Raw genomic sequence first — 26079 nt, forward strand, 5'->3', positions numbered from 1 at the left:
CGAGCATAGATCCATGGGTCTGGGTGTACTCGGTACGAAGGACAAGTCTGGCCTGCTATCTCAATACTGAAACATGGCTACAAGGTACCGAGTACTTCCCTCTGATGCTCGATTGCCCGCTGTTCTCTTCGATCGTCACCGACTTTTTGGACCGGTGCTTATCCAACGGTCATGCAGTAGTTGGATGCAGCGACAGCTCCGAAGAACAAACTCGCCCAAGCTACTGGATAAAAGTATCGATTGGCGTCGGAGAATTTGTTATCGAAAACCTGGTCAAAGTCTACCAAGGAGCCCAGTACAACGTTCGCAACCCATCAGGGTTTCCTGGTACAAGCACTGAGCTTTGCGTCAATGCAAGCCTCGAGCTCCAATTTTCAGGGATGAGCTTGCAGGGAAATTGGCTGGATCCAACCCGGCGATCTCGAGGCGCCAGACGCGTGGGCGAGAGCACGCGTCCGTGACACGCTAGAGTGGAAATGGAAAAGCGTCGCCTTATCTTTCCACGTGATATCCCACATCCACGAGCTGAGACCACGAGGCTACACATTCTTCGACTTCATCTAGACTTCCACCCTTGCATCGCCGGTACATCAACGCACGGCCTCCTCTCCCCTTTCTGTTTTCATCAAGCACATACTATAGGAACTCCTCACGAATATGTGATGGATCTTCTGCACAAGCTTGCGCAAACTGATGACGAGTACATGGAGTTATTCCATTCACAATGCCAGTCACACGGTCCAGATCCTGTCTGTCAAACAAAGGCTTTCTCGTGCCTCATTGTCTCTTCTGCAATTTTATTACCACGTGCGTAATGCTGCTTGCGAATTTTCTCCCTCGCGTCTTTGTTTTTGTCCCAGGGGCCTCTGCAAACGAACTTCGATTTCCTCCCATAGGTTATCGACATGGTTTTCTTATCCTCATCTGCCAATTGGCGCGGAGCTTGCCAATTGCGGCGGAAGATACATCTCAAAGCAGCCAGAAAGCTTCTTTGCTTCCTTGCCGATGAGTTGCCGGGACAAAACGACACTCTTCTCCTCTGTCTTTTCCTTCTGTTCTCCCAGACTGGCCCCCATCGCTGCCTAAGGTCTGTCGTACGTGATCAAGATGAGGAACCTCTCAGTCGCCTTTTTGGCTATCGTGCTCAACTTGACCATTGGCCATGTCTCTGCATTCTGGCGTATGGTCTGCGGAACCGTTCAGGTTGGCAGAGTCGACCCCATCGTCAACCCCGGCGGGGTTTCCGGTCACTGTCATACCATAGCTGGACCAAACAGTAAGCGCTGACTTTACTACCGTCGCGGAATGTGCCTCACTGACTGCGGGTAGACATCAACACGACCTCGACGTTTGACAGTCTCCAAGCCTCTTACTGCACTTCTTGCAGCATTCAACAAGATAAGAGCGCCTACTGGACCCCAAATCTGTACTATCGGCACCGCAATGGAACCTTTGAGGAAGTCCCGCATGACGGAACTGTCGTGTACTATTTGGACCGTGGCGTGGATGTCGCTAACATGGTTCCTTTCCCACCTGGCTTCCGTATGCTTTCTGGCGATGCTGCGGCTCGATCATTCGACCCCAGCACCATGACCTACGGAAACAAGACCTACGGCGGCACTCCGATTTCCAACCGTGTCAGTTTTGCTTGTTTGGACAGCAGTGGGCCCGAGCCAGAGACCCCGGGCTTCAACTCTACCAAATGTGACTCAGGCCTTCGCGCTCAGATACACTTCCAAAGCTGCTGGGACGGTGTCAATCTATACAAAACTGACCAAAGCCACGTGGCGTACCTCTCTGGAATGGACAACGGAATCTGCCCGCCTGATCATCCATATCTGCTCCCTCACTTGTTCTTCGAAGTCATCTATTCCGTGGACAGTGTCGACCAATCTGACGGTGGCATGTTCGTCTTTTCCCAGGGTGACACCACCGGCTATGGCTTCCATGGTGACTTCTTGAATGGCTGGGACGCTGATGTTCTGGTGGACGCCATCGACCAGTGCATGGGCCCCAACGCGGTCAACAACGGTCAGATCGGTCTGTGTCCACCGCTTCAAGCGTCCGTGGACCCGTACTTCAGCCAGAACTGTCCCGAACAGGCTCCCATTGTCAATGAGACTGTTCACGGTCTCTTGAATGTGCTTCCAGGATGCAACCCTCCAACAGGCGGACCTATACGTGCCACTCAAAACATCTGTCCTGTCCAGCCGATGCTCAACTATATTCCCAATCAAGACTGGAAGAACCGATCCGTCGCCATCCCGGGACAGTTGGTAGGTAGCTGGCAATACATGGGTTGTGCCCTCGACTCAAGCACACCTCGCCCGCTGGCCGGTCTGAGCTACACCAGTCAATCCAACATGTCCATCGAGAGCTGTACAGCTTTCTGCAAGCAAAACGGCTACTTTATGGCTGGCATGGAGTACTCCAGTCAGTGCTATTGCGCGAGTTCGCTGACGCAGCCGCTGCAAAGCCCACTCAATTGCTCACAACAGGATTACATGATCTGCACCGGCAACGAGTTCGAATACTGTGGTGGACAGAGTCTCATGCAGATATGGAACGACACCACATACTCGGGCCCGGCAATCAAGGGGACCCCTGTAGCTGGTTCGACAGTGATGACCCTCCCGGGCGGTGGAAATGCAACCTACCAAGGCTGTTACATGGAGGGAGTAGGAGGCCGAGCCCTCTCGGGTACGTCCTTCTCGAACAGCACAGGTATGACCCTGGAACTTTGTGCTGCGTTCTGCTCCATGACCAACTCTGCGCTCTTCGGGACCGAGTACAGCCAAGGTAAGCTAAGCGTTCCCTGTTCCTCCCAATTATATTTTCATCTGGCTGACCTCAAACTCTCCTAGAATGCTACTGTGGTAACAGCATCAGTACCACTTCCGCCCCGCAATCAGCCTGTTCATCCTTCTGTACGGGCGACAAGACCGAGTTCTGCGGGGGAGGCTCTCGCCTTTCTGTGTGGTCGTTAGGAAACTACCAGCCTCCCGCTGGAAGTCAGAATGGCACTGGTACCGGCACCGGCACCGGCGGAAGCTCTGCGCCATCATCGACCCCCAGCGTTGTCCCCGCTGCCACAGGCGTAGCTTCGATGGGCTGCTACAGCGAGACCACGCCGACACGAGCGTTGACCGCGCTCTTCACTGCTGGCACGTCGATGACCATCGATTTGTGCGCGCAGCAAGCGCAACAGCTCAACCTGAAGTACTTCGGCGTCGAATACGCTTCGCAGTGTCTCGCCGGCAGCGTGCTGAGCCCGTCGTCCACACCCATCGCATCCTCCAGATGCAGCATGGCCTGCGCGGGCAACAGCTCCGAGACGTGTGGCGGCTCCAACGCCATCTCTCTGTACCAGAACACGCAGTACGTCGTGCCCAGCAACCCGAATCCGGTCAACGTGCCGAACCAGCCCGGGTCCCAGTTCGCTTACGTGGGGTGCTACAACGAGGGCACCGGGGCGCGCGCGCTGGGCAGCACGGACCAGGCCGGCTCGGCGGCCACCACGTCGGCGACGCTGACGGTCGAGGCCTGCGCGGCCTTCTGCTTCTCCAAGGGCTACACCTGGATGGGCGTGGAGAACGGCAACCAGTGCTTCTGCAACGCCGCGGGTGTTATCAACGGCGCCACCCTCTCCGCCGGCGGCGACGCCGACTGCACCGTCACCTGCGCCGGCAACGCCACCGAGAACTGCGGCGCCTCGGCCAAGCTGAACGTCTACAAAATGACCACGGGCAGCGCGAGTGCCCGGTACGCAATGATGGGGAAGAGAGGCGAGAGGGGCTTGAGGTTTCGAACGTGGTGAGTAGTTGAATGAGTGGGTGAGTGAGTGAGTTTGTTGATTGTGGGTGAGAGCAGCGAGTTCTGTACCTGTGCCTGTGTGTGCGTGTGTGTATTTCACGTATGTCTATGCGTATGCATCCACGTACGATGTATGCATGTTGTGCATGCTTGTCAAGAACAATGTTCGTTCCCGTGGACTCCAGATAGAAAGAAAGAAAGAAAAGGCGAAGAAATGGGGGCCGTCGAAGTATTTGCCAGTGTCATTGTCGATACATGTTGATGCATGATGTTATGCACCCATCCATCTATTCATCTATCTATACTATGCTGTGCTAGCAATGTCGGTGCCTTGCTCCTCTGAACACCTACCCGTCCGCTCAGATAAGGAAGGATTGCTTGCCGCCCTGGAGAACACAAAGATCGAAGCCTGTTTCTACCTGCTGAACCTGCAAGTCCGTCCTCGGCACATAATTCCTTCATCGATTCCTTGGTTGGATAGTTGCCCTCTTGATTGACGAAGTAGACATCACTTGCACCGTCCTTGACGAACGTTGGTGTGGGTGTCACCCAGCCAGCCAGCCAGGATGGCGGTGTAGCAACGATATTCGTGCCCGTGGTGACCCTTTTTAGTCTCAGGACAGGCTACCAAGTCCCCCAGCCATTGTGCGCCGCTGATGAGGACGGGGAAGTGTAACATATAAGAGAAAGAGAAAAGCGTCATGAGGTTTGGGAGAGACGACGGATATTTTGAATTGGTTGCATGTCTTTATAAATGCTCAAAGCTCTCCAACATTTAAGATAATCGCTTTCCAACGCGCAAGAGACGCTTACAACACGAAGAAGAATGACGCTCTTCAAGCGAGGCAGAAGTGTCTCTGACATGACCTGGGTGGTGAATCTCGATCAAAAACTGGCAGATCTGCTCCCCTTGGGCCCCGCACCTCTCCTGCTTGTCTCAGACAACCGCTTTTCCCGTATCTGTCTGAATGTTGGTCTGTCCAACTCCCAACTCTCGGAAGGATGAGTGACACCCCAGTGCAGAAGATGCAACAGACCATGTGCGTTGTCAAAATAGAGCAATGATTCATTGCTCCGAGGATAGACAACACGGGCCCAGGCGAGAACATATGGAGTGTTACGTTTGAAGAAAGGGCTGAAACACGGATCTGGTTTTGGCGTCCATCGCAAGGCGATCGTCAGGTTTCCGTAGAGCACACCGGTGCCTTCTCTCCATATCCTCTTGCAAACACGGAGAAATTGCGCTGAGAGACCGCTGCTGTGGACATAATACCGGTCGTCGTACAGGTCAGCCCAGTGTAATTCACCAACACTGGAGGCTTGATGTCCATTGACCGCCTGTTTCAGGTCGATTGTTTGGTAAGCTGGATCTGTAGAACACAGAAAGCAGAGGACCTGGTTGTCATCGACGAAGAGCTCGTGGTAGATCTGATTCAGAATTTCTGGAGGATAGTTCAGGGAGCCCATAGGACCAGTTGGAGTGCAGGGGCTACTGGTCGGAAGACCGTCCATTTCGAGCGCCGTAGGGTCTGTTCGATGGGCGTGCGTTTCAAGATACGTAGTTCGCAGGCAGAATGATGAGATGGCGGTAGAAAACGGGCGTTTCCCCAGACTCGGGAAGCTGAAAGATAGACGGTAAGATTCTGTTTTTAACGATGGATCCGAACACGGACGGTGGATGGCTGATGTAAATGCATGAAGAGAATGAGGCCGCAGCCAGCTCGTAGGTAGAACAGCCTCAACAGTTTGATCCCCTGCTAGTTGACGAAGCAAGAGCAGAAGGGGGTGTGAATGGCAAGCACAAGCAGCTCAACGGCAGAACATGATCGAGGATCGCGGCAGCCACGGCCTCCTCGCTGTAGAAAACCACAGGCTGATTACCGTCCATAAGGTATTCGGGTTTCCCTGTCCTCTTTCATCGTTTGGTCTTTTTTCTTGCCATTTTGTTTTTCCTGGCGATTTCTGAGGCGAACACGACGGAGTTCTTGGGTTTCTTCTTCTTGGAGACTTTGTGGATTTTGCGGTTGCTTTGATGTCGAGCCGTGGATGACTTGACCAGCTTCATGTCCGTCCCTTGTGCATCGACATCCATTACTGTGTGGTTGAGGTTAGCGGTGGCTTGGATTTACTGGAGGGTGAGGGAAATAACCTTCTTGGTTGTTGTTGCGAGGCTCGTCTCCTGCAGCCTGTTCAGAATTGTCATCCACGTCCATGGCCTTCTCAGACTCTGGTTTTGGTTTGGCTGCCAACTCCTGGAGTTTTGCAGATAATCTGGCAGTGCGAGCATCAGACGCAGGGCCATACACCTTGGCCCGGAGATTGCGGTGATTCTTCTTGACCACGGAGGCCCTGGCAGACTTGGCCATGGCTGCTTCAACGAGAGTGTGTGCTTTGCAAGAACAAACACTCAGGTAGTGGAGGGAATTGCAGGAATTATGGTAGGGGTGGTGGGGATAGTACTGTAAATTTCTATGGGATTTTTCTCGGCCAGTCAAAACTGCCGGGGTTGCGCCGATTCGCGAGGCAGTGACTGCGGCGTTGTGACGACTCGGCGACAGCATCAACCTCACACGTTTGTAAAAGTCCATCCTCCCAAGGGGAAAATGAAGCCTAACCTCAGCACCTGTCCTCATTTCTCACACTCCCTTCGCTTCCTCTTCGCAGAGCCCACTCCCCAGCGGTCAGAGTAAGGCGTCCGAGGAGGTTGCGACTGCGCGCAAGCTCGCTCTCGCCCTCCTCTCCGACCATGTTTCAACGCCCATTGCCACCGATCGACCCAGCCTGACTTCGATACGTTCCTCTCTGTTCGGCCATCTTGTAAGGAGAAGCGCCCAAAGAGAAAGAAAGAGAAAGAGTAGCAGGCAACATGGCCTGCTACGTGCCTGCCCAGGCACAGGATAATGTGCAGGCATTGATTGCCAATGTGAAAACCCTGACTGTCGAGAAGTTGAAGAATGTACTGCGCAGCGAAGGACTGCCTGTGTCGGGAGTGAAAAGTGAGCTTCAAATCAGAACAATAGCGTGTATGTCAAGTGCCTTCTCTTCTGCTGCCTTTACCCTGACTTACGCCTTTACAGACATCGAGAAGCTGCGCAACGGAGCAGATATACCCGCGCTGAATCGACTGCGCGCGATGATTAGGGGTGTCTCTCATCCATATCAAAATGGCAACACGTTCAATTCCCACTACTCGAACCACGCGCCCACCTCTTCGGCCTCACCTCAATTTTCCACACTGAACGCTGGCAACTCGTACAACATGACCTCCCGCCATGAGCCTGGCCCACGTATGGAGTGTACCTCTGATGAGAGAAGGGAAGAGGCGCTGACCGAGAGCAGGCCAACTGGCTTTCAGCCCCACGCCTTTCTACACCATATTTTCGCCGCTCACTTCGCCGCTCGAGTGCAAAGGTCGCTTTGATGTCTTTCCCCCTTTGAGGCGTCTGCATTCGCTGACGAGAATCCAGCCCGAGAGTCGAGCAGAGACACTGCAAGGGTCATTGTGCACCTGCCCCAGTGGACCATGGATCAGTTGCACAAGGATCCGTTATTCCGTGTTATGGTATTTTGCGCCGCTGAACCTTTAGCCTCGGACAGAGACCCTCACCACTTGTATCGCAACAACATTTACGACATTGCATTTCCTCATAACGTGGAGTTGAAATGTAATGGTCAGGAGGTCAAGGCGAATCTGAAAGGACTGAAAGGCAAACCGGGATCGACTCGACCTGCGGATATCACGAGCTTTATCAAGAAAAAGCCCGTCGGTCATTCACACACGGTTGAGATGATCTATGCCTTAACCACAAAGGTGCGCTCGATGATTCGATTTGTCCCCCGGTCTTTCTCTTTCCTTTTTATTTGTGTCCGATCTCACTTCAAGAACTCTCCATGCTAAATAGGACCAATCAAAACCGCAGAGCTTCTATATTGTGGTCAATCTCGTCCTGCTCAAGCCGATTGACGCGATGGTCGCCGATATCAGACGAGGCCGCATGATCACCAAAGAGCAGACGATACGGGAGAGTGAGTTCACTTTGGCCTCAGACTGATTTGGAAGCTCACGATCAAAATTTAGTGCGTCGGAAAGCTGAAGACCCAGATGAGGTTGTGGCGACATCCATGCTTCTATCGTTGAAGGACCCCGTTGGTTACACACGCATCACAACACCCTGCCGTGGTCTCGGCTGCCACCATCTGCAGTGCTTCGATGCGACGTTATACCTCCAACTCCAAGAACAAGCCCCTACATGGATCTGTCCAATTTGCAGTAGACCTGCCCCTTACGACCAGCTGGCCCTCGATCAGTTTGTTAACGACATTCTGAACTTGACGCCAAAGAGTGTCGAGGCAGTTATTGTCGAACCCGATGGGAGATGGCACATCAAGAACGAAAACGAAAATCTCAGTCGCACGTCCAACCCTACGCCATCTGATGATGACGATGGCGACGACGCCGAGGAGGAGGAGGACGAAGACGGCGACCTCGTCGAGATCACCGGTGGATCCAGCCTCCGGCCCTTGAAACTCGAAACACTGACACCGCACAGTGTCAAGACGCCGCCACTATCTTCTCGAGAAGTATCGACAGCTCCTCCGGCGTCCAAATCATCAGCACAAGGCAAAAAGAGACCTCGCGAAGTCATTGATTTGACTCTGAGTGATGACGAGGAGGAGGAGGATGGATCAGCATCCAAAGCTCCGCGGGTTTCCCAAGCCTACCCACCTGCAAATGCTCCTGGCTCACGCCGGGTCTATTTCCAACCATTTCCTCCATCTCAACCATCGTCTTATGACTTTAACAGGTTTAATCCGTCGCTTTAGCGTTTTGCAAGGGAGCTTGGCTTACGGACGTGGGATTTCGGTTCGCATGGCGCTCGGGCGCAAGGCGGGACTCATTGGCGGCAAACTGATCTTTGCGTGGGCCACACTGAGGGTCGGAAGCGCTCACTGGCAGGTTTCCTTTTTCCAAACATGTCTCAGGAGACCATGCCTACACCGAGGGAATGGCTGGGATCCTTTAGCTAGGAACGAGTGTGACGACGACTCTTCGGCTTGAAACGGGCTGTGCAACATGGCACAGGGATGGAATGATGATTCATGAATTTTGCTCTACACACCAATTGGGATGAGTCACTACAAGCACGTCAAGGTATGTATGTTTCAGGGAATGGTCATCAACAATGGGCAGAGGAGATGGTTTGCACATGCGCTGCATGAACAGTTACAGGGGTGCAAATGTATGGCTGATGCAGCACAAGCATCCTCGTCGTGACAATTTCACACGGAGTGACAAAAGCTCTGCACACAAATATCATCGAATTTCTTTGCCCCTCCAGCAAGCAACGCTCTCCAAGATCGGGATAGCCGGCGAGGACGGACGAGGAGGGCATTGGTCTGTATCAGTGAGATATACAGGCAGTCACAGTCCCGTACACTCCAGGTTCACGAGAGTTGGCTGGTGATTAGAAAGATTGTACCGAGTACTGTCGTGACTGTCCATATTGAGCCAAGACGCGGGGGTTGATTTGGTGCCCTGATAAGATTAGATCGATCAGCAGAAATCTATCTTTGTCTTGTACTTGCGGCAATCAAACAGGAATATAACAATGATTCGACAAAACTATCATCACCACAACGCCAAAAAATATGTCTGTCGACAAGCCCCATCCAGTTCACCTCGAACCAAGCGAACTGGGCACGAAGGAGTAGTGAGTGCGTCTGGCATCTCTTCTCCCTCATCTTTTCCTTTGATCGACGGAGGCATGGCAACTGACTAACACACACATGTGCCCCGATTGATCGCAGCTGGGATGAATACTACCAGAATGATCTAGACAACGAGACCGGTGCCCTGTCTGAAGACGAGGATGGAGATGAGCAGGATGCTGACGCTGCTGGTGGCGGGGATGACAACGGAGATGATGCCTCTTCTCACCAACCACCACCCGATCCCACAGAACTAGACTCGTGGTTCGACGACGTCGGCGCTCCGGCCAAGACGCTGGCGTTCCTGACGTCGACCACATTCCCGCTGTCTCCGAACTATGACAGATCCACCAGACGGACTCAGACACAGACACAGAGAGACAACAGCAGCGACGATGATCCTCCCACCTTGTTACCTTCGGTGCTGGACCTGGGCACCGGTAACGGCAGCGCCCTGTTCGCCCTACGTCTCCACGGCCACTACGCTGGACCCATGGTCGGCGTCGACTACTCGACCAAGAGCGTCGAGCTAGCGCGGAAGCTGTGCGCGCAATACGCCGCCGCCGCCGCCACCTCGACCTCATCATCATCGTCCATGGACAACATCGAGTTCCACGAGCTGGACATCATCCACGACATCCCCGCCGCACAATTCTGGTGGCCCTCGTCGCGAGGGGGCTTCGACCTCGTGCTCGACAAGGGCACCTTCGACGCCATTTCCCTGTCGTCATCCACCGTCTTCGACGCGCCGTCCAACCGCCCCAGACGCATCTGCGAGCTCTACCCGGCCAAGGTCCTGGCCATGGTGAAGCCGGGCGGCTTCCTGCTCGTCACGAGCTGCAATTGGACCGAGGCCGAGGTGGTGGCCTGGTTCACCACGATGGGCGGCGGCGAGAATGGATCGGACTCTACCAATAATACTACGGAAACCGCTGAAACCGCCGAACAAAAAGAAGAAGAACAGAGGCAAAGCACAGGAATCTCGGAAACCGGCGTATTCGAGGTCTACCATACGATCAAGTACCCTGTCTTCGAGTTCGGGGGCCAAAAGGGCCAAGGCGTCGCGAGTGTCTGCTTCCGCAAGGTGCAGAGACGCAGACCGGACCAAAGATGAAAATGGCAATCTCGAGAAAGGGGGCAAAGAGTATCTATCCAGTTTCCCAGTGATTGTTTTGTTTTGTTTTTCTCATCCTCCTTGTCTGCAGGGTCGGCGACACGCCATGATTAACCCCCGTCGCTGCCTCTGTCACGGCATTGCTAAAAAGTCCCTTCCGGGAAGCTGGTCCTCTTACCTCGAATCCAAGGCAGGGCTGGCCTTCTAAATCGCTCTGGTTTCTCTCACATAGCCATCCATCATCTTCAGCAGTGCGAGACTCACATTCCCATCAAGTTCTTGGCCGTATCTCGTTTCGGCCACACCAGGGGGGCCCTGCTTCATTCATCAATCGGGCCCCTCGATCGTTGTCGAATCTAGTTCATCAGCATATTCACCGCCCAAGGAACTGACAACTGGCGTAGATCTCCGTAATGCTGACCCACGCCAATAAACTGCACTGGCACGGAAGTAGCATGGACGAGACTGATCATGGTCCCGATCCCAGATCCCACCGTGTCGACCTTGGAGACAATGAACCCATCGAGCTTACGGTTCTTACCCAATGCTCGGGTGAAATTCTGCGCCTGGCCCACCGAATCATTGCCCACCAGCGCCTCTGCCACTTGAAGGATCAAGTCGGGTTTGGCAAAGTCGACAAGTTTCTCCAGCGCCGCCATGAGTTGCGTGTTGGTGTGGGCTCGTCCGGCCGTGTCGATGAGCACCACTTGATAGTCGTTCTCTTTGGCAAAGGTCACGGCATCCCGGGCCACATTTGCTGCATCTTTGCCGTAGCCACGTTCGTAGATGCTGACTGCGCCGAGACCTTCGCGAGCGGTGAGCTCCCTCAGATTCCGCACATGCACATTCAGTTGTTCGACAGCGCCGGACCTGAAGGTATCGCCTGCGGCAATCAAGACGCGATAGTTGTTTTGCAGCAGGAAGTAGCAGAGTTTCGACAGGTTGGTGGATTTCCCAACGCCATTCACACCCAGGATGGTGATGACGAACGGACGGGGCTGCGCTTTTGCTCCCGTCGGATTTGCAACGGTCTCGATCTGTTGGAGAAGGTCCAGCGACGACCTGGGTGTGAGAATCTTTCTCAGTGAATTTTCCAGCGCTGGTCGCAAGGCTGCATCGATTGATTCGAATGCCCCCGTCTTTTTACCAACCATCTCAGCCTCCACTCCCTGACACAAGCGGATAGCCGCGTCACGGGCGACGTTTTTATTGATCAGGTGTTCCTCCATGGACTTCAGGGGCTTCTCCAGGTCTGCCTTGGTCAGTGTCTTCCCGCCGACAATGTTTCTAAAGTATCCTGAGATCGCCCCGAAGGTCGATTTTCCAGTCCCAGTGGTTTCGCCTTTGTTGGCGTCCGCCGATTTGAGGATGTTGTTCACTTCATCGCCAAGATCTTTAAGGACAAACTGGCCTTGTTTGTTCTTGGTTCCCCAACTCTCTTGTGAAATGGTTTCCGGTGGCAGAGAGTGCATTCCTGTCTCTCCGTTCGTGCCAGCGTCACCGGCCGAGTAGTCAAGTTTCACATCATCTTCCACGTCGGCGATTCCATCAGGACCCCAAACTCGGCCTTTCTTTGCGCTACTTTTGCCGGGTTTTTGTTTTCTAGCTTCGTCTCCGCTGGACACGTTTGCTGAAGTAGCAGCGTGAGCAGCCTTTCTTGCTCTCCGAGAGCCACGACTTTGCGGTCTGCCATTCTCCGTCAACAGGTGTGGTGCAATGCCGGGTATAGGAGTCGTCGGACGAGATGCATCGGGTGAGTGTACAGGAGTATTCTGGAAGGAGTCTTGGTTGATGCCGGGCACAGCTTTCAGCTGTGCCTTAGCTAGCGGGGGTGTTTGTGGCGGAGGCGGTCCTCCAGTGTCCCCGTCTTCAGCGCTTGTTTTCTTTTCTTCCAGCGGCGGTGCAACGTGACTTGGTTCCTGAGTGACGGCGCCACCTGTACTTTCATCCAGTCGACGCATCTCTTCATCGAAGTATGGATCAAAGGGATATTTCAGAGCAGCGTAGTCGAGTTCCTCAAGCTGGCCTCTGTAGACTTCGACAAAGATTGTCTGGATGTCATCGAGCAACTTGTCAACCCAGGTCAGGTGAAGGAGAGATTGGTAGACGGCCACGAAGATCAGGCCCAGATCCTTGACCAGCGTGTATTTCAAGGTGTACTTGTCGTGTCTGTACGTGGGATTGTTTGAACTGGTCGCAGTCGGGCGGACTTTCTCTTCGATGAAGACATCGTTAATCAAACTGTTGACTGCGGCGGCACCGATCTTGGAAGAGGACCTCGACCACAAGACGACACCGGAGGTCGTCAAGATCTCGAAGGCGTCCAACATTTTGCGGGAACAAAGCTGGGCCACCTCTGGCGACGGAGGCTGCAGGAGAAGGGACAAGAGGCGCAGGAGAAACCTATACAGAAGTGCCTTCAATAATGTTGATCTGGCGCGAAAGGGCGAAAATGACGTTGAATCCACAATCACGTGTAGATACGAGGTCCGGAGGGTTTTCTCCGGTGGAGCATCTGACCAGTGCATGTAGAAAACAGGAACGGAGGAGTATTGCAGCTTCTGCGCACTCGGTGCCGATTCTCAGATCTCTTCCATCAGCTAGGCACCCTATCTATGTACGTCTGTCCACATAAGTAATTCCTCCTCTGCTGTTGTTCAATCATCTAGACCAGAGACAGCCAATGCTTTCCTAATCACGGTACAGACATCGGTATGAGACGGCGTTGGACCAACGACCAACAGCCAATGGAAGAAAGACAATATAGGCAACTATATGCCTTCTTCATACTGTCAGGGTGATGGCATCAGATGTCGGCGCTGCTCAGACTCTGCGTTGAAGTCATCAGCCTGCAGTGCGCGAACTGACCCAGTCACCGAAATCGTCCAGATTCCTGGTCTGGACGTAAATCCGACCTGGTCCTGTGAATCGACAGACAAGACCTTCACCGGTCTTCATGCTGTTCATGCCGCTCTTCCCGGCCTTTTCAATTGCATATCGACAGTTCCACGCCACAAGGTGACCGTTATCAACAATGTGCTGTTCGTTGTCTTGGAGCTAGTGGACGGTTAGATGTACCTTTCAAAAGATGACGACGGACGGGAGAGGTGAGGTTTGGCGGAATAGCAAGAGGGACGATCCACTTACATCTCGGGCGACAATACCACCGAAGGACGTGACCCAGAGTGTCCCCTGGCCAGAAATGCGGTAGACGAACAAGTCTTCCCCACTGAAGAAAGCCTTTCCGAGGCCCTGGCTCTTCGCCTCCTTCGTCACTCCACTCGTGCACGCCAGGAAGGCATCCTTTCCGAGGTTCCAGCCTTCGTCTCCGCGAACAGTGATGGCGGATATATCACCGAACAAGGTGGGTGCCAGAGACACTTCGCCCGGCCCAGTGTACATGGATTCAGCCATCTCCGATCCCGTGAACATTTTCTTCATGCTGAACTTTATCTTCCCCTGAAGGACGATCGTTGGAGACATTTGGATCATGGCCCCTGGCTTGGACTTGATGACGACACCTTGGGGGATACGCACGTTCACCATGGCGTTCGCGTCACGGTTAGTGATCGAATATGAGATGCCATCCACTGTTGAGTGCCAGCTGGAATCGAAGCCCCCCGTCGCTGGCGCTCCTTGGGGAGCATGGTGCTGTTGCTGTGGATGCTGCGGTGGATATTGCTGGCCCTGCTGAGGGTATTGATTCTGATATTGATTCTGGTACGAGCCCTGGTCCTGATACGGCACTGTCACGATTAGATATGTAAAGAGAAGGCCATCGAACTCGTTGTCTTACCATTCGAACCATATTGCTGTGGAGGATAGTACTGGCCGCCCGGATTCTGGTTGTACGCCATTGTTCCTGGATCGTCGACAGCACTTGCAAAACAGAGCCAATCAAACGCACAATTTGCCGACCTTCCAGCTCGAGGTCAATAGAACGAGAAGTGCCCAAAGAGGAGCTGACGACGCTGGAAGCCACTTTGTCAGAAGACTTATGCTTCGATTACATATGGAGCATACCACAACGAAAGAAGAGCCCCTCCCGGGGTTCAAAGGTAAGACGTCTCCGGTCTCAGTCAAATGCATTTCGGACCCCAAACTATTGTTTTCGCCTTCAGCTGGCCCCCAACGGCTGCTGTACTTCTACTCGACGGCGCCCGCATAACCTGACGAAGGGCGAATCCTTCTGGGGCTCCCAGCCAAGGCTCTGCTTATATTCGTTCGATGTCACGGTGTGGCGATATCCTTAGCGCTTTCGTGTGAGGATCCTTAATCCCACCGCACAACAAAAGGCGTCTCATCGAAATTTCCTTGCAACGACCAAGTCCGCGACTAGTCCAAGTCGGGTTGCTATGTTGCCCCGATCTGGCCACAATGGCGCTTCTTCGGAAGGATTCAGTCTAGAGCGTGAGCCAGGGCTTTGGTGGGTGATTCAGCATAACCGTCCCACAGCCTCGAATGGGCGCCCCCTCGTCGGCAAATACACAGATACGGTGGAATTTCGCTTCATTATTGTTGGCCACTACTAGACGACGGAGCGTTTGCGCTCAGCGCTTGACAACAGTATCTCAGATGATGCTCGTATACGCTGAGAAAGAGACAACCGGCAATGCACCACAGCCAAACGAACCATACCCGCTGCTACGGTTATGAGTATCTGCGGCCTCAGAGGCGAACCGCGTCGTGTCCCAGGATTAACTGCATGCGTGCTTATGCCTTCTATGAGACATGCAGAGCCGCGATGGATTCAACACAATCCTGTTGTTTGCCACGTTCTATAGCGACTCTTCCGCGAGCCTCAGGGACAACTAATTTCACGTGTCTGATGGGATATTGCACTGAAGGTGGATCTCGGTAGTGGCGAGTCGTCAAGAAGCTTTGCCCGGGCGGCCGGCTGCTCCGCTTGTGGCTTGTGCGAGGTGTCAATCGCCCTGTCTATCCTGCGCGAAAGGCCTCTATTCCCGGACAGCTGAGGCTTGTTTGAGGATTCATTACTGTACCTATTGGGTACAGCGGGTCTCAGGAAACAACATTGTCCGTTGATGCCAATCAAGCTACCACAAGAGTCAGACGACTTTGTTTCATTTCGTTGATCAAATTTTGCGGCCAAACCGGCGCTACCTGCTGTTTTCGTCTCTGTTGTCATTGAAGAACTCCATACTACGCGAAGGACCAAAGGATTGAGGCTGTGGATCAGGTCAGCATCGACAGACCTTTCAGCCTTCGACATGGCGTGCACTAAGATGGGGGGGTCAACCGCCGTCGACTTAGCGACAGGACGGTGATTCTGTCGTGTCGGAAACCTGTCGAGACTCCGTCGATTTGGGGCTGGAGACTGGAAGTGAGATACACCCACAGAATATAAGTAGCAGCCTGCGACATGAAGACGGTCTGCCGGAACACTGACTGTACCTTCTGCATCCCGAGATAATGTTTTCTTCAGATGCATTCCACGCCTTGTGCGTGCTTGCTCTCACGGTTACAGTGGGAGCCCAGTCCGCCACAACAACCGGTACACCCACCACCCAGGAGCCATGTGCGCAAGTGAGTGCCTTTTCGAGCCAATATAAGGCGGCCAGTCCTTCAGGTAAGCCTACCTCTTGAGGACGGTACACGGCCATCTACTGACACAATTGATAGCCCCCTATGTTCCCGTACCACCAGGTTTGTTGGCTTCCACTCGGCCAATCCCGTTCGTATCTGATGGATGCAAATAGATATGGCTTATGCCTGTCAACAGTCGGTTCCCTTGGTGAAAGAGGATACACTTGCCGTACTCACTGGACTCAAAGCTTTGGTAGAGTGGCAAAGTACTCTGATCTGGGTCAAGAATCCACCAGCCAATTGGCCATTTGCTCCGGCCGACCTGGTGGGAGGACTGCAAGACCTTACCGAAAAGGTGGAAGATGGAACCATCACCCAGGAGATTGACTTCGAAACCCGGCTGGTAGATTTGATATCTGCCGTACACGATGGGCACCTCAACTACATCCCAGATGCCTACTCTGTCTTCAACTACGAAAACCTGCAGCTGCCCATAGTTTCCGTCTCGAGTGATGGCAAACAGCTACCAGAAATCTACGCCTTGGCCGACATGCTGGCTCAACAAGCCGGAGCAGCAGAAGGATGGACCCCTTCTCCGATCGTCAAGGTCAACGGGACCGAAGTTGTTCCCTATCTCAGTCAGATGGCTTTCAATGGGACCATGGCTCACCAGGACTTGGATGCCTTGTACAACCGTATATTCTTCAGCCCTTTGGCCACCGCCGACAGCGACTCGGGTTATTTCAGCGCCCCCTTTTTGAGTCGGTTCTGGGGTTCGTCGGTCGCGGTCGAGTTCAAGAACGGGACCCAAGCCTCCTTTCCCATAACCGCGGTTTTGCTCTATGACTTCACGGACGTGGTCGACGGCGAGAGTTTCTACCAGACTTTCTGTAATGCCACGGTGAAGGCCATGGCATCAGCGAGCGCGTCTGCAACAGCTACGGCCCAGCCGACGGCGACCGCGGCACCCGATCCGGAGGATGCGCTCCCGTTCTATCCTACCGCCGTCGCAATCACTGACGATGGGACGCTGGCTGGCTACTTTCTGGACGACGAACCCAGTGTGGCCATCTTAGCAATCCACGCAATGTCTAATGACGGAGTCTCGTCGCAGCAGACCCTGGCCCATTTTCTGCAACAATGCCGGCAGGAAAACAAGACCCATCTCATTGTGGATCTCAGCCAGAATGGCGGAGGCCTGATTGAGCTATCCTACGATATCTTCAAGCAGTTGTTTCCAACCATTCAGCCATACTTAGGGGCCCAGCTGCGGGCGCAGGAACAGGTACGCGCCATGATTTTTTCCAAAGTCTGACAGCCAGTATTCTAAAAGGAGTATCTACAGGTAAATATCCTCGGGGAGTTCTACACGCCCATAGTTCAGCAGGCCAGACAGCAGGGAGATCTAGACACCACCGACATGACAACACCAATCTTTCAAGGCGAATACTCTACATTCGATTCCTCGACATTCTACAATGACAGTGGTCTGCCTTTCCCATCCTGGGCAGACTACTACGGCCCTGTCCAGGTCCATGGTGACAATTTCGCGCACCAGTACCAGTTGAACCTTTCAGACGTTGGCTATGATGAAAGGACCAGCAGCATGATCCCCTTCGGCTATGCCAATAACTCCAAGATCGCCCCCCAGCCTTTCCTCTCCGAAAACATGGTTATTTTTGGGGATGGATACTGTGGATCGTCATGCACAATTCTGACGCATCTTCTTAAATATCAAGGCAAGGTCAAGTCAATTGTGATCGGAGGTCGACCGCAGACTGGGCCAATGCAGGGTATCGGAGGGACCAAAGGGTGCCAAGTACTACCGTTGCCCAACATCCTGACAGCCGTGGACGTGTTCTACCAAAATGCTTCAGCAGATGCTATCACAGCGGCAAATAAGACAGGACTGAAAGACCTCGCGGATCAGGGCCCGACGCTACTGCTTCGGCAGGATGCAACGATCGGGGCTGTCGAGATCAACCTTCTGAACGCTATTGCTCAGTATGATGAGTCGCAGACGCCGCTCCAGTTTGTCTATGAGGCTGCGGACTGCAGACTGTGGTTGCAGACGGCCCACATCACCGACGTTGCGGCGATCTGGAAGACGGTGGCAGAGCAGGCCTGGGGACTGAGCGGTCAAGAGAAGTACTCGCTGTGTGTTCCCGGCAGCACGAATCAGCCCAGTAGCTTGAGCGGCAACCAGACGCTGTTCCAACAGGGCCAGCCCTCCAACGTCACCGGGTACAACCCTGGGGGCGAAGACGCCGAGCAGGACAAGTCGACGGAAAATGCTTCTGGGTCGCTGACGTTTGCCGCCGGAAGCCTGTCAAGCATGGTCTTCGGGATCCTGTTGGCTGTGGTTGCATCATCAGCCAACTTGATGATCTAGCCACCGGGGTTTTCTTCAGGAGTGGTAGCTTCTTGGAAATGTCGTTTATATATATACCAGTTTCCACCATGAAATTCTATATGTCGTTGGCTCGCGGCACCATCCGACATTGGTTGATACGGGAGCTCTCCGAACCCGCTACCGTCCATGTCATCGCTGTTCTCGGCGACGGTGCCGCGGCATCCATTCACCTCCCTCGACCACTTCTCAAGAGGGCCTCCACGTCAAGGATGGCGTGCAGGGCCAAGGCACACGGCCGCTGGGGCGTCTCCCGTCGAACTAGTCCATATCCGGGCCATAGTTCAAATACGGATTAGTTCTCCTCGCTTGGTTCGAAGGGCGAGCGAGGTCTGTGGCGTCTCGTCTGGTCGAAGATGGTGCCCGAGCCCTACTCGGTACTTTCTGTCCTCCCCCCCCCCGAAGGTAGAGTGTCGCAGAGGGGTATAAGAAGTCCCCAAAGCCCGCAGCTCATCAATCCGTCTCATACCCTGCCTGCCCTGTCGATCGAGATGCTTCTCAACACACATAGATATACATATAGCTCTGGGCCGGCTGGCAGAGGAGAGCCAGCTGCCTCCCTCCCGCCTTCAGCGTCGTCTACCATCTGCTGGGAGGCTCTGAACAAACAAGCCATCTGCCACTGTGCCCGTTCATCCATCCACTCATCTATTCATTCATATGTTGTGTGTGTCATCGACGATTGAAGATTACTGTACGAACCTCTCTCCAATCCGTCTCCTCCGATGCTGACCACACCCGTCGAGTGAAGAGGGAATGCCCTGGAGCCGATATGTCATTCAGCAAACCTCCATCTCGCCCCGGATTAGCGAGGCGTGCCGTCTTTTCGTACTATGCCTGTTGGGTGGCTTGTACATAACACTGGCTGGCATGCTGAGCTTTGTCAGCTTCCTCAGGCCACACGCTCTTCGCGCGAGACGGGCGACAAGCCTCGCACGAGAACAACAAACCAACAACACCGTGAACCGGGGGTCCGGTCCCCCAACCCATCCCACCAGAGTCGACGACCGTCATCCATCATCATGCGAGCCTGGATCGATCCCGCAGGGCCGGACGAGTCCGCGGGTTTTAAACCGCGCCAACTCGACTTCAATGTCCCTGGCAATATCAAGCAAACACATAGGCATCTCGCAGACCCTCGAGCTCTCGCCACGTCTGGCCTCCCCGCCGCATCATTCGTCTCGCACCTCAGCCGAGATCGTCCCAAGGGGCCGAGTAAGCGGAGCATACTGTAGACGATACCATACCACTAGTAACGGCGATCCTCCTCGTCTCCTCTCGAGCTGGGCAGGGGCTGTTCGGGGCCCATCTATCGAAGGCTTACATACTCTCACTGCGCCATTCTTCCCTTCGAGAGACCTGTGCAAAGCTTCAGCCGACAGCTCCTCTGGCCCACGGTCTCACGTGTTGTACGCGCTCCGTAATCGATACATTTATCTTCGCGGCGGCAGATATGTATCGAGGCGACCGCCAGGCTTAAACTCGACGTCGAAACCTTTGTGCTCGAGTTGAATTGACGAGTCCATCACCAGTGACTTTTGAGAGACCGGCTCCAGATTGATTTTCCCCTGCCACGCTCTCGATTTGAAACTCAACCCATGGCATCGCCGTCGACAGACACCACCAGGCGCACGACCTTGGCTTGCAACCATTGTCGCCTCAAAAGACAAAAAGTACAGATGAGCCTCACAAGGACCTCTTTTCTCCCTCGGCCCCCTCCCGTTTTAGTCTGTGCCTGGACTGACCAACTCTTGTCCACCAGTGTGACGGTAACAAGTAAGTATAGCCAACAGCTGATTTTTTTGATGTCTTCTGCTGGGTGTTTTACCTCCGTCTCCGTCCATGTATCCCCAGGAGGGCGCCTCCTCGGGGCGGCCACTCTGAGTGCACTTGTTGCTGGAAATGTGCAAGGAGAAGGAAGCCGTAGACGGCAGCGCGCGCGCTCTCTCTCTCTCTCTTTCTCTCTCTCGCTCAAATGGGACGGATTTTTGCTCTATCCCAACAGTTTTGGGGGGTCCCATGCATAGCATGCATGCATTCTCAGCACGTTCAGAGCTTTCGATTCGAATTGGGGCAGAATCCACTCACTAACCTCGACGACTTCTTGCAGGTCTGGCTGTTCGCAATGCGCCGCCCTCCGGGTCTTTTGCACCTTTCCCGACGCGAAGAAAAGGTAAGCCAGAGCTCTCTCCCTCGCTCTCTCTCTCTTTCGTGCTCTATCTACGTTTCTACATACGTGTTGGAAGAGCGATACCCTTTCCTGGCTAAATCTACACAACCTGATGTCTCGGGAAGGCCATATTGATTGCCCAAAAACCCCGGTCCTCGAATGAGCTCATGCTGACACGGTGTGTGTCTTTTTTGGGGTTGTTTTCAGGGGCCCGGTCAAAGGCTACATCGACGTGCTGGAAGGCCGGCTCTTCGAGCTCGAGTCGACCCTGCTGCAGGCCCTGCCGCCCGTGTCCGACGGACACCTCGACGAGATCACCGCCTCGATCCCGCCCACCATCCCCAGCCGTCCGCACTTCCGGGTGCGGTTCAACCAGTCGAGCGGCAACGGCAACGACAGCTCCAGCTCCAGCTTCGGCTCCTCGTCTTCGTCCTCCTCCTCCTCCTCCTCCTCCTCCTCGTCGCCACAGAACCCCGTCGTGCCCGGCAGCACGGGAGCGGTGGCGGCATGTCCGTCGGAGATTGTATTCCGTCGTCATGCCCAACATCACCACCACCACCACCACCGACGAGGAGAGAAACTCCGACAGCGCCAGAACCAGAACCAGACCCAGCACCAGCACCAACAGCGAACATTTCAGATCATGACGCCCACCGGTGCTACCGCCGGCGCCGGACGACGCTCCTGTTCTCTCCAGCATAACCAGCAGTACCTGAAGCAGATGGTGTCTAGTCCGTGGCTGCTGCAGCCGCAGGAGCAACGGCATCAACTCCTGCTGCCTCCGCTAGAGCTAGAGCTGGGCGGTGGTGGTGATGGTAACCCCTTTATCAACAACAACGAACGCCCGTCGCCGCCGTGGCCGCTCCTCGCTTTGGAAGGAGAAGGAGCAGCAGCAGAAGAAGAAGACTCCCTCTCGCGGCTGCAGGACCAGCACCAGCACCAGCACCAGCACCAGCTGTTACTCGGCGCGACTACCAGAGACCACAGCTTTGGTGGGGGACCAGGGGTGAGTTCCGAATTCGACTTTTTGCCCGACTTTGATCGAAGTGCCGCCACTATCAACATCGTCAACACCATCATGGTGTCGGCACGGGGATTTTGAAGAAATCGGTCGGCTCAAGGTTGGGAAAGAGGGTGGGGAAGCAATCAATTCAATGTCCCTCTCTCTCTCTCGCGCGCGCACGCGAGCGCGGTGGTTTCGTCTGATCTCAAAGGGGTTGGATGGATGGATGAAGTCTGGGTCTCGTTGCCGTTTGCATTGGCTTGGATTGGATCTGTCATATATGATGGACGATGGACGATGGACGATGATCAAGGTGACGGCGGGCCCCAAAAAGGAGGTTCGAGTCTTCGAGGTCTAACACGCGAAATCTATTCTTTATTTTTCTTCTCCCTCCCCTGCCTCAGGCGACACATACGAGCCTACGGCCCATCAGATTGCGCGAGAAATGCAGAAAATCATGTCTTTCGGCGAACCAAATCTCTCGGTGGTGGTAGCGGCGGTGATGATACTGGACGAAGACAAAACTCGAACCACAACAACTCCCAAGCTCTGCTCGACCCAGCTCAATACATACATATATATCAACCATACCTACCTTGGAGCACGCGTTGTCAGCCAGCTAGCCAAGCAGGGGATCACTCATATGCCTATGCCGGCTCCTTTGCAACCCCCATGTCATGCAAGAGCGAGACAGTCTTTTTTCTTGTCATCGAGGCATTGCATTCTGTGAAAAGTAGCTAGCTAGTCGGTCACCAGTGAGTCAGCTGTTTGCTGCCCAGGTTGGCCATATAGTGGCCTCCTCGTGGGGGACAGAAACAATGAGCGCATATGAGCGCGAAAGCGAGGGACAGGAAACAAGGAAAGAGATAGAGACATCCAAGCAAAATGCCGGAATCCACTCCTGAAACCGCTTTGCCCTCGCACTTTTGCCCGGTTCAAAGAGCCGTTCACAGGATAGACGCTGTCCTTGGAAGGCACCAGAAATTGCTTGTTTCGTGGTACATAAGTGGAGGGATAAATGAGTCGACTTCTTCCCCGTTGCGGCTATACAAGAACAACATCTCTCCTCACTCTCCTCAATTCACTTGGTCGATGGAGCGATTGACCGGGCTTATCAATTTCTCACCTAACGGAATCCATAGCGCGTGCCCAAGACCCCACGACGCTTCCATTGGCGTTCTGACCTTAATTAACTTATTTTGTTTGCTCGGGCGTTTCTGTGGTCTTCCCCTTTCCTACTCTTCTTGCTCTCTCTGGTCCATGAAACTCCACACTTATCTCCCAGCCATAAAGTCCACAGGGATGAAGTCGGGGCACAGTGGCGGCGGTGACTGTTTGCGCTCGTCCGTCGGTCCTCGCGAAAGCAGCAGCGCCTGGACGTCCTTTCTGTCCTGCGCCTCTCAGGTACGTTATCGGCAGCGCTGCCATGTCCTGGGACCTGGACTGCGCAGCGACTGTGGTATCTTGAGGTGGCTTGTTTGACTGTCTTCGTCAATTTGTTCCAATGGGCATCAGCCTACCTCGTTTTTACCACCATGTTGACTTTACTTTTCGTCGCGACTCGCTTCCGACACTGCTGGCTTCGAAGTCTGGACGCACCGTTAGGCGCATGATGGGTCCATTTCGGCCGACAACTGACAATGGAGCTCGCAGGACCGCGGCCTTGGAGATCAGAATGCTCGGACCAGCTTGATGAGCACTCCAGAACCTCGACCATGTCAATCTCGAGCGAGCAATGTCGATGCACTCTGGGGGGGAAAGAGATAGATGGGCTAGTGAGCCTCGGTCCGCTGCCCCAGCAGGCTGTTCTTGGTGTCAGCATGGACCCGCAACGTCCCGCATGAGGCATGACGGACGGGACGCGTGCTATTTCTTGGTGCTGGGGAAGGCCTCAACACCTGGGAGATGGACGCCTGGTTCCCTCCTCCACTCTCTCACGAATGGTGACTGAACCAAGGGGACTCCGTACGGCCTATGGGGTTTTCTTGATGCGGTATCAGACGCGAGAAAAACGAGCCGACGCTAAACGGTCGTCCAGATCCAATGGCAGCCTCTAGGTAGCCCTTGACAGCGATTGCTCTTACTCAGCAAGTCGGGGACCAAACGCACCCGAAGCGATGATGTGGCTAACAAGCCAATCGACCGCTGCGTGCCAGATTTCAAGCATCTTTGGAGCGGAGAAAGATGAAGCATCGTCATGGTCGCCCTCCAGACATCAATATCAATCTTTGCGTGCCAGCATATCCCAATATTATACATTGATCGGCTTCAAGAATGGCGATGACACCTCCTGGAAGTGATTCGGCAGGCGAGATGAAGACGCTTCGATCGGATTTCCTGTGGGTAGGCTCAAGCAGTGGCGCCTCGGATCCTACCACCACCGGTTACGAAAAAGCGGTACGGAGTCATGTCCAACGGTGGTCAAAGACGCATACTGGCCCAACGAGGCTGCGCAGTAGTCCTTTGATCAACAGAAAAAGGAAAGCCGCCCCGAAGGTCCAGTTTGCGCAACCTTTGGCCGGCAGAACCCTTCCCAAACCCCAGGATTCACCATCACGCACACATTGTTCCGTCCAGTTTGCGACGACGCCGATGACGCCTCCTTCTAGCCATGATACTCCGATCGAACAAGAGGATCTAGATGCATTGCAGGTGAAGAACAACAGTGCGACAGAAGCTGACTCCCCGGCAGGAGCGCAGCCTGAGGATCAACATCCCTCGCGAAGCGACGTAATTGTCCACGATAAGAATGCCTCACCCAAAATCGAAGGCACCATTGTCCCCGCCACATGGGGAGATGACCAACGACGGCGGCAGACCATTCAGTTTCCCATCCAGCAAACTGTGCGACTCTGGCATTCGATCGCACCTTCATTGTCCGCGCCCCTCGACTCAGACAGGTTAGAGAAAATGGTTCGATGCCACCACCTGACCTTCTCTGCCGTCTGCTCGGTGAAGAAGGCTGCACCCGCTCGAGAGTCACAGGTGGAAGCACTGAGATTCGAGCTGTTGATGAAGAAAGGTTGCAGAGCTTTGGAAGCAGGCAGATTGAAAGAGGCCTTCCAGCTGTTTGACGAGGCATTTTCCTGGCTGAAGCCAGTTTTGATCTTACAAAACATCCGTGGACAGCCGACGTTGTGCCGTCTGATTGCTCAATTCTCTGGACCGCTCTTTACGCCCATCTGGCGACGGGTATTCCAGTATATCATCGAGCTCGCAGAAGTGTTGATGAGTCCCGGAAACCCCTTCGGACAGAGTGCGGATTTGTTTATCCGATCTCCCGTCCCGTTGATCGACGCGTCAGAAATGGTCCTTCGGTGTATCCTCGACGTGGTGCAGATGCAACTGGGACCATTGCATCCAGATGCCCTGGATTCTCTGGAATGCTTGGCTTGGTCTTTGTTCGAAAGGGGTCGTGGGCAGGAGGCTCTCACCCGCTTCACCGAGCTGCTACAGAAACAAGAAGCCGCCAGGGGACCTATGTCTCCAGAGGCCTGCGATGCCCTCCGTGGACTTGCCGAGACGCATATGCGGCTGGGCGAACCGGACGTGGCTGAGCAGTTGTTTGATGAGGTACTTGGCTGGCGAAGCACGGGACCGGATCAGGAGCGTCCACAGGTGTCCGCTGTCAGGGTCAAGTGCTTACTCTCAATGTCTCGTCTGGCCCAGCGACGGCAGAATCCATTTCGTGCTCGCTGGCTGCTGCAGCAAGCAGCTCAAACAGCTTCCTTGGCATATAACGAAGGTGGCCTGACGGCTACAGATGTTTGCTTCAATGTGAAACCCCCAGAATTCGATCCACTGGACGAAGTAAGAGAAGAAGTCCAGAGGTTGTTGGGCGCTGTGGAGTCTTGGTCGATTGATTAACCGATAGGTAAATGAATCAAAGTCACTCAGAGACAGATGCAGAACCCTACAGTAGTCTTTCGTGCCCTCAAACAAGGACCACGGTGTTTCGTGTAGAGGTGGTTGGTTCTTCCGCCCAGTGGTCCTTTTCCAGCATCTTTCCCCTTCCCAGTGCATGCTCTGCCTTTTGCCCCGACTCATTTGGCCGACCAGGCGAAGGGGTGGCAAGGCCGCGGATCGGAGAACAGGGCTGGAGTAGTGTGATGAGAAAAGAACGGGGCTAGGATGGCGTCTCAGAATCCGAGGTATCGGCGGTATGGGCAGGGCTGTGTGAATAATGACTCGTAGGGGTTGGCTGGAAACCCCTATGTAGAGCTCACTCACCCGTCATAATAGCACCAATAAAATGTCCGAGCCAGGGACAAGATGCAGGACGCAGGTCGAGAAGTCTAAGGAGGTGCAGGCTG

The 26079-nt window shown here is 54.2% G+C and overlaps 10 protein-coding genes across 10 annotated transcripts; 6 read left to right on the forward strand and 4 right to left on the reverse strand.

The window, feature by feature from the left end:
• Window positions 1-1107: 1107 nt before the first annotated feature.
• AYL99_09124 (hypothetical protein) lies at window positions 1108-3817 on the forward strand (the record flags this gene model as incomplete). Its single annotated transcript, XM_018840632.1, has 3 exons — window positions 1108-1276; window positions 1330-2799; window positions 2865-3817. The coding sequence occupies 3 exons, from the start codon at window positions 1108-1110 to the stop codon at window positions 3815-3817; spliced, it is 2592 nt and encodes an 863-aa protein (XP_018690379.1).
• An 881-nt stretch (window positions 3818-4698) lies between these two features.
• AYL99_09125 (hypothetical protein) lies at window positions 4699-5325 on the reverse strand (the record flags this gene model as incomplete). Its single annotated transcript, XM_018840633.1, has 1 exon — window positions 4699-5325. The coding sequence occupies one exon, from the start codon at window positions 5323-5325 to the stop codon at window positions 4699-4701; it is 627 nt and encodes a 208-aa protein (XP_018690380.1).
• Window positions 5326-5728: 403 nt separating this feature from the next.
• On the reverse strand, window positions 5729-6179 carry AYL99_09126 (hypothetical protein; the record flags this gene model as incomplete). The annotated part of the gene is made up of 2 exons (XM_018840634.1): window positions 5729-5907; window positions 5963-6179. The coding sequence occupies 2 exons, from the start codon at window positions 6177-6179 to the stop codon at window positions 5729-5731; spliced, it is 396 nt and encodes a 131-aa protein (XP_018690381.1).
• Window positions 6180-6679: 500 nt separating this feature from the next.
• Window positions 6680-8637, forward strand: AYL99_09127 (hypothetical protein; the record flags this gene model as incomplete). Its single annotated transcript, XM_018840635.1, has 6 exons — window positions 6680-6836; window positions 6891-7100; window positions 7153-7224; window positions 7281-7624; window positions 7734-7839; window positions 7892-8637. 6 exons carry the CDS (start codon window positions 6680-6682, stop codon window positions 8635-8637), a joined length of 1635 nt encoding a protein of 544 aa, XP_018690382.1.
• Window positions 8638-9462: 825 nt separating this feature from the next.
• Window positions 9463-10636, forward strand: AYL99_09128 (hypothetical protein; the record flags this gene model as incomplete). Its single annotated transcript, XM_018840636.1, has 2 exons — window positions 9463-9524; window positions 9622-10636. 2 exons carry the CDS (start codon window positions 9463-9465, stop codon window positions 10634-10636), a joined length of 1077 nt encoding a protein of 358 aa, XP_018690383.1.
• Window positions 10637-10992: 356 nt separating this feature from the next.
• On the reverse strand, window positions 10993-12966 carry AYL99_09129 (hypothetical protein; the record flags this gene model as incomplete). Its single annotated transcript, XM_018840637.1, has 1 exon — window positions 10993-12966. The coding sequence occupies one exon, from the start codon at window positions 12964-12966 to the stop codon at window positions 10993-10995; it is 1974 nt and encodes a 657-aa protein (XP_018690384.1).
• A 476-nt stretch (window positions 12967-13442) lies between these two features.
• On the reverse strand, window positions 13443-14493 carry AYL99_09130 (hypothetical protein; the record flags this gene model as incomplete). Its single annotated transcript, XM_018840638.1, has 4 exons — window positions 13443-13466; window positions 13505-13693; window positions 13784-14382; window positions 14433-14493. 4 exons carry the CDS (start codon window positions 14491-14493, stop codon window positions 13443-13445), a joined length of 873 nt encoding a protein of 290 aa, XP_018690385.1.
• Window positions 14494-16069: 1576 nt separating this feature from the next.
• AYL99_09131 (hypothetical protein) lies at window positions 16070-18575 on the forward strand (the record flags this gene model as incomplete). The annotated part of the gene is made up of 4 exons (XM_018840639.1): window positions 16070-16226; window positions 16280-16303; window positions 16357-17468; window positions 17529-18575. 4 exons carry the CDS (start codon window positions 16070-16072, stop codon window positions 18573-18575), a joined length of 2340 nt encoding a protein of 779 aa, XP_018690386.1.
• Window positions 18576-19615: 1040 nt separating this feature from the next.
• Window positions 19616-21865, forward strand: AYL99_09132 (hypothetical protein; the record flags this gene model as incomplete). The annotated part of the gene is made up of 2 exons (XM_018840640.1): window positions 19616-19824; window positions 20971-21865. The coding sequence occupies 2 exons, from the start codon at window positions 19616-19618 to the stop codon at window positions 21863-21865; spliced, it is 1104 nt and encodes a 367-aa protein (XP_018690387.1).
• Window positions 21866-24040: 2175 nt separating this feature from the next.
• AYL99_09133 (hypothetical protein) lies at window positions 24041-25633 on the forward strand (the record flags this gene model as incomplete). Its single annotated transcript, XM_018840641.1, has 1 exon — window positions 24041-25633. The coding sequence occupies one exon, from the start codon at window positions 24041-24043 to the stop codon at window positions 25631-25633; it is 1593 nt and encodes a 530-aa protein (XP_018690388.1).
• Window positions 25634-26079: the final 446 nt, after the last annotated feature.

The sequence above is a fragment of the Fonsecaea erecta genome (assembly GCF_001651985.1).
Source record: "Fonsecaea erecta strain CBS 125763 chromosome Unknown Scaff8, whole genome shotgun sequence".
In the NCBI taxonomy this organism is placed as follows: Eukaryota; Fungi; Ascomycota; class Eurotiomycetes; order Chaetothyriales; family Herpotrichiellaceae; genus Fonsecaea; species Fonsecaea erecta.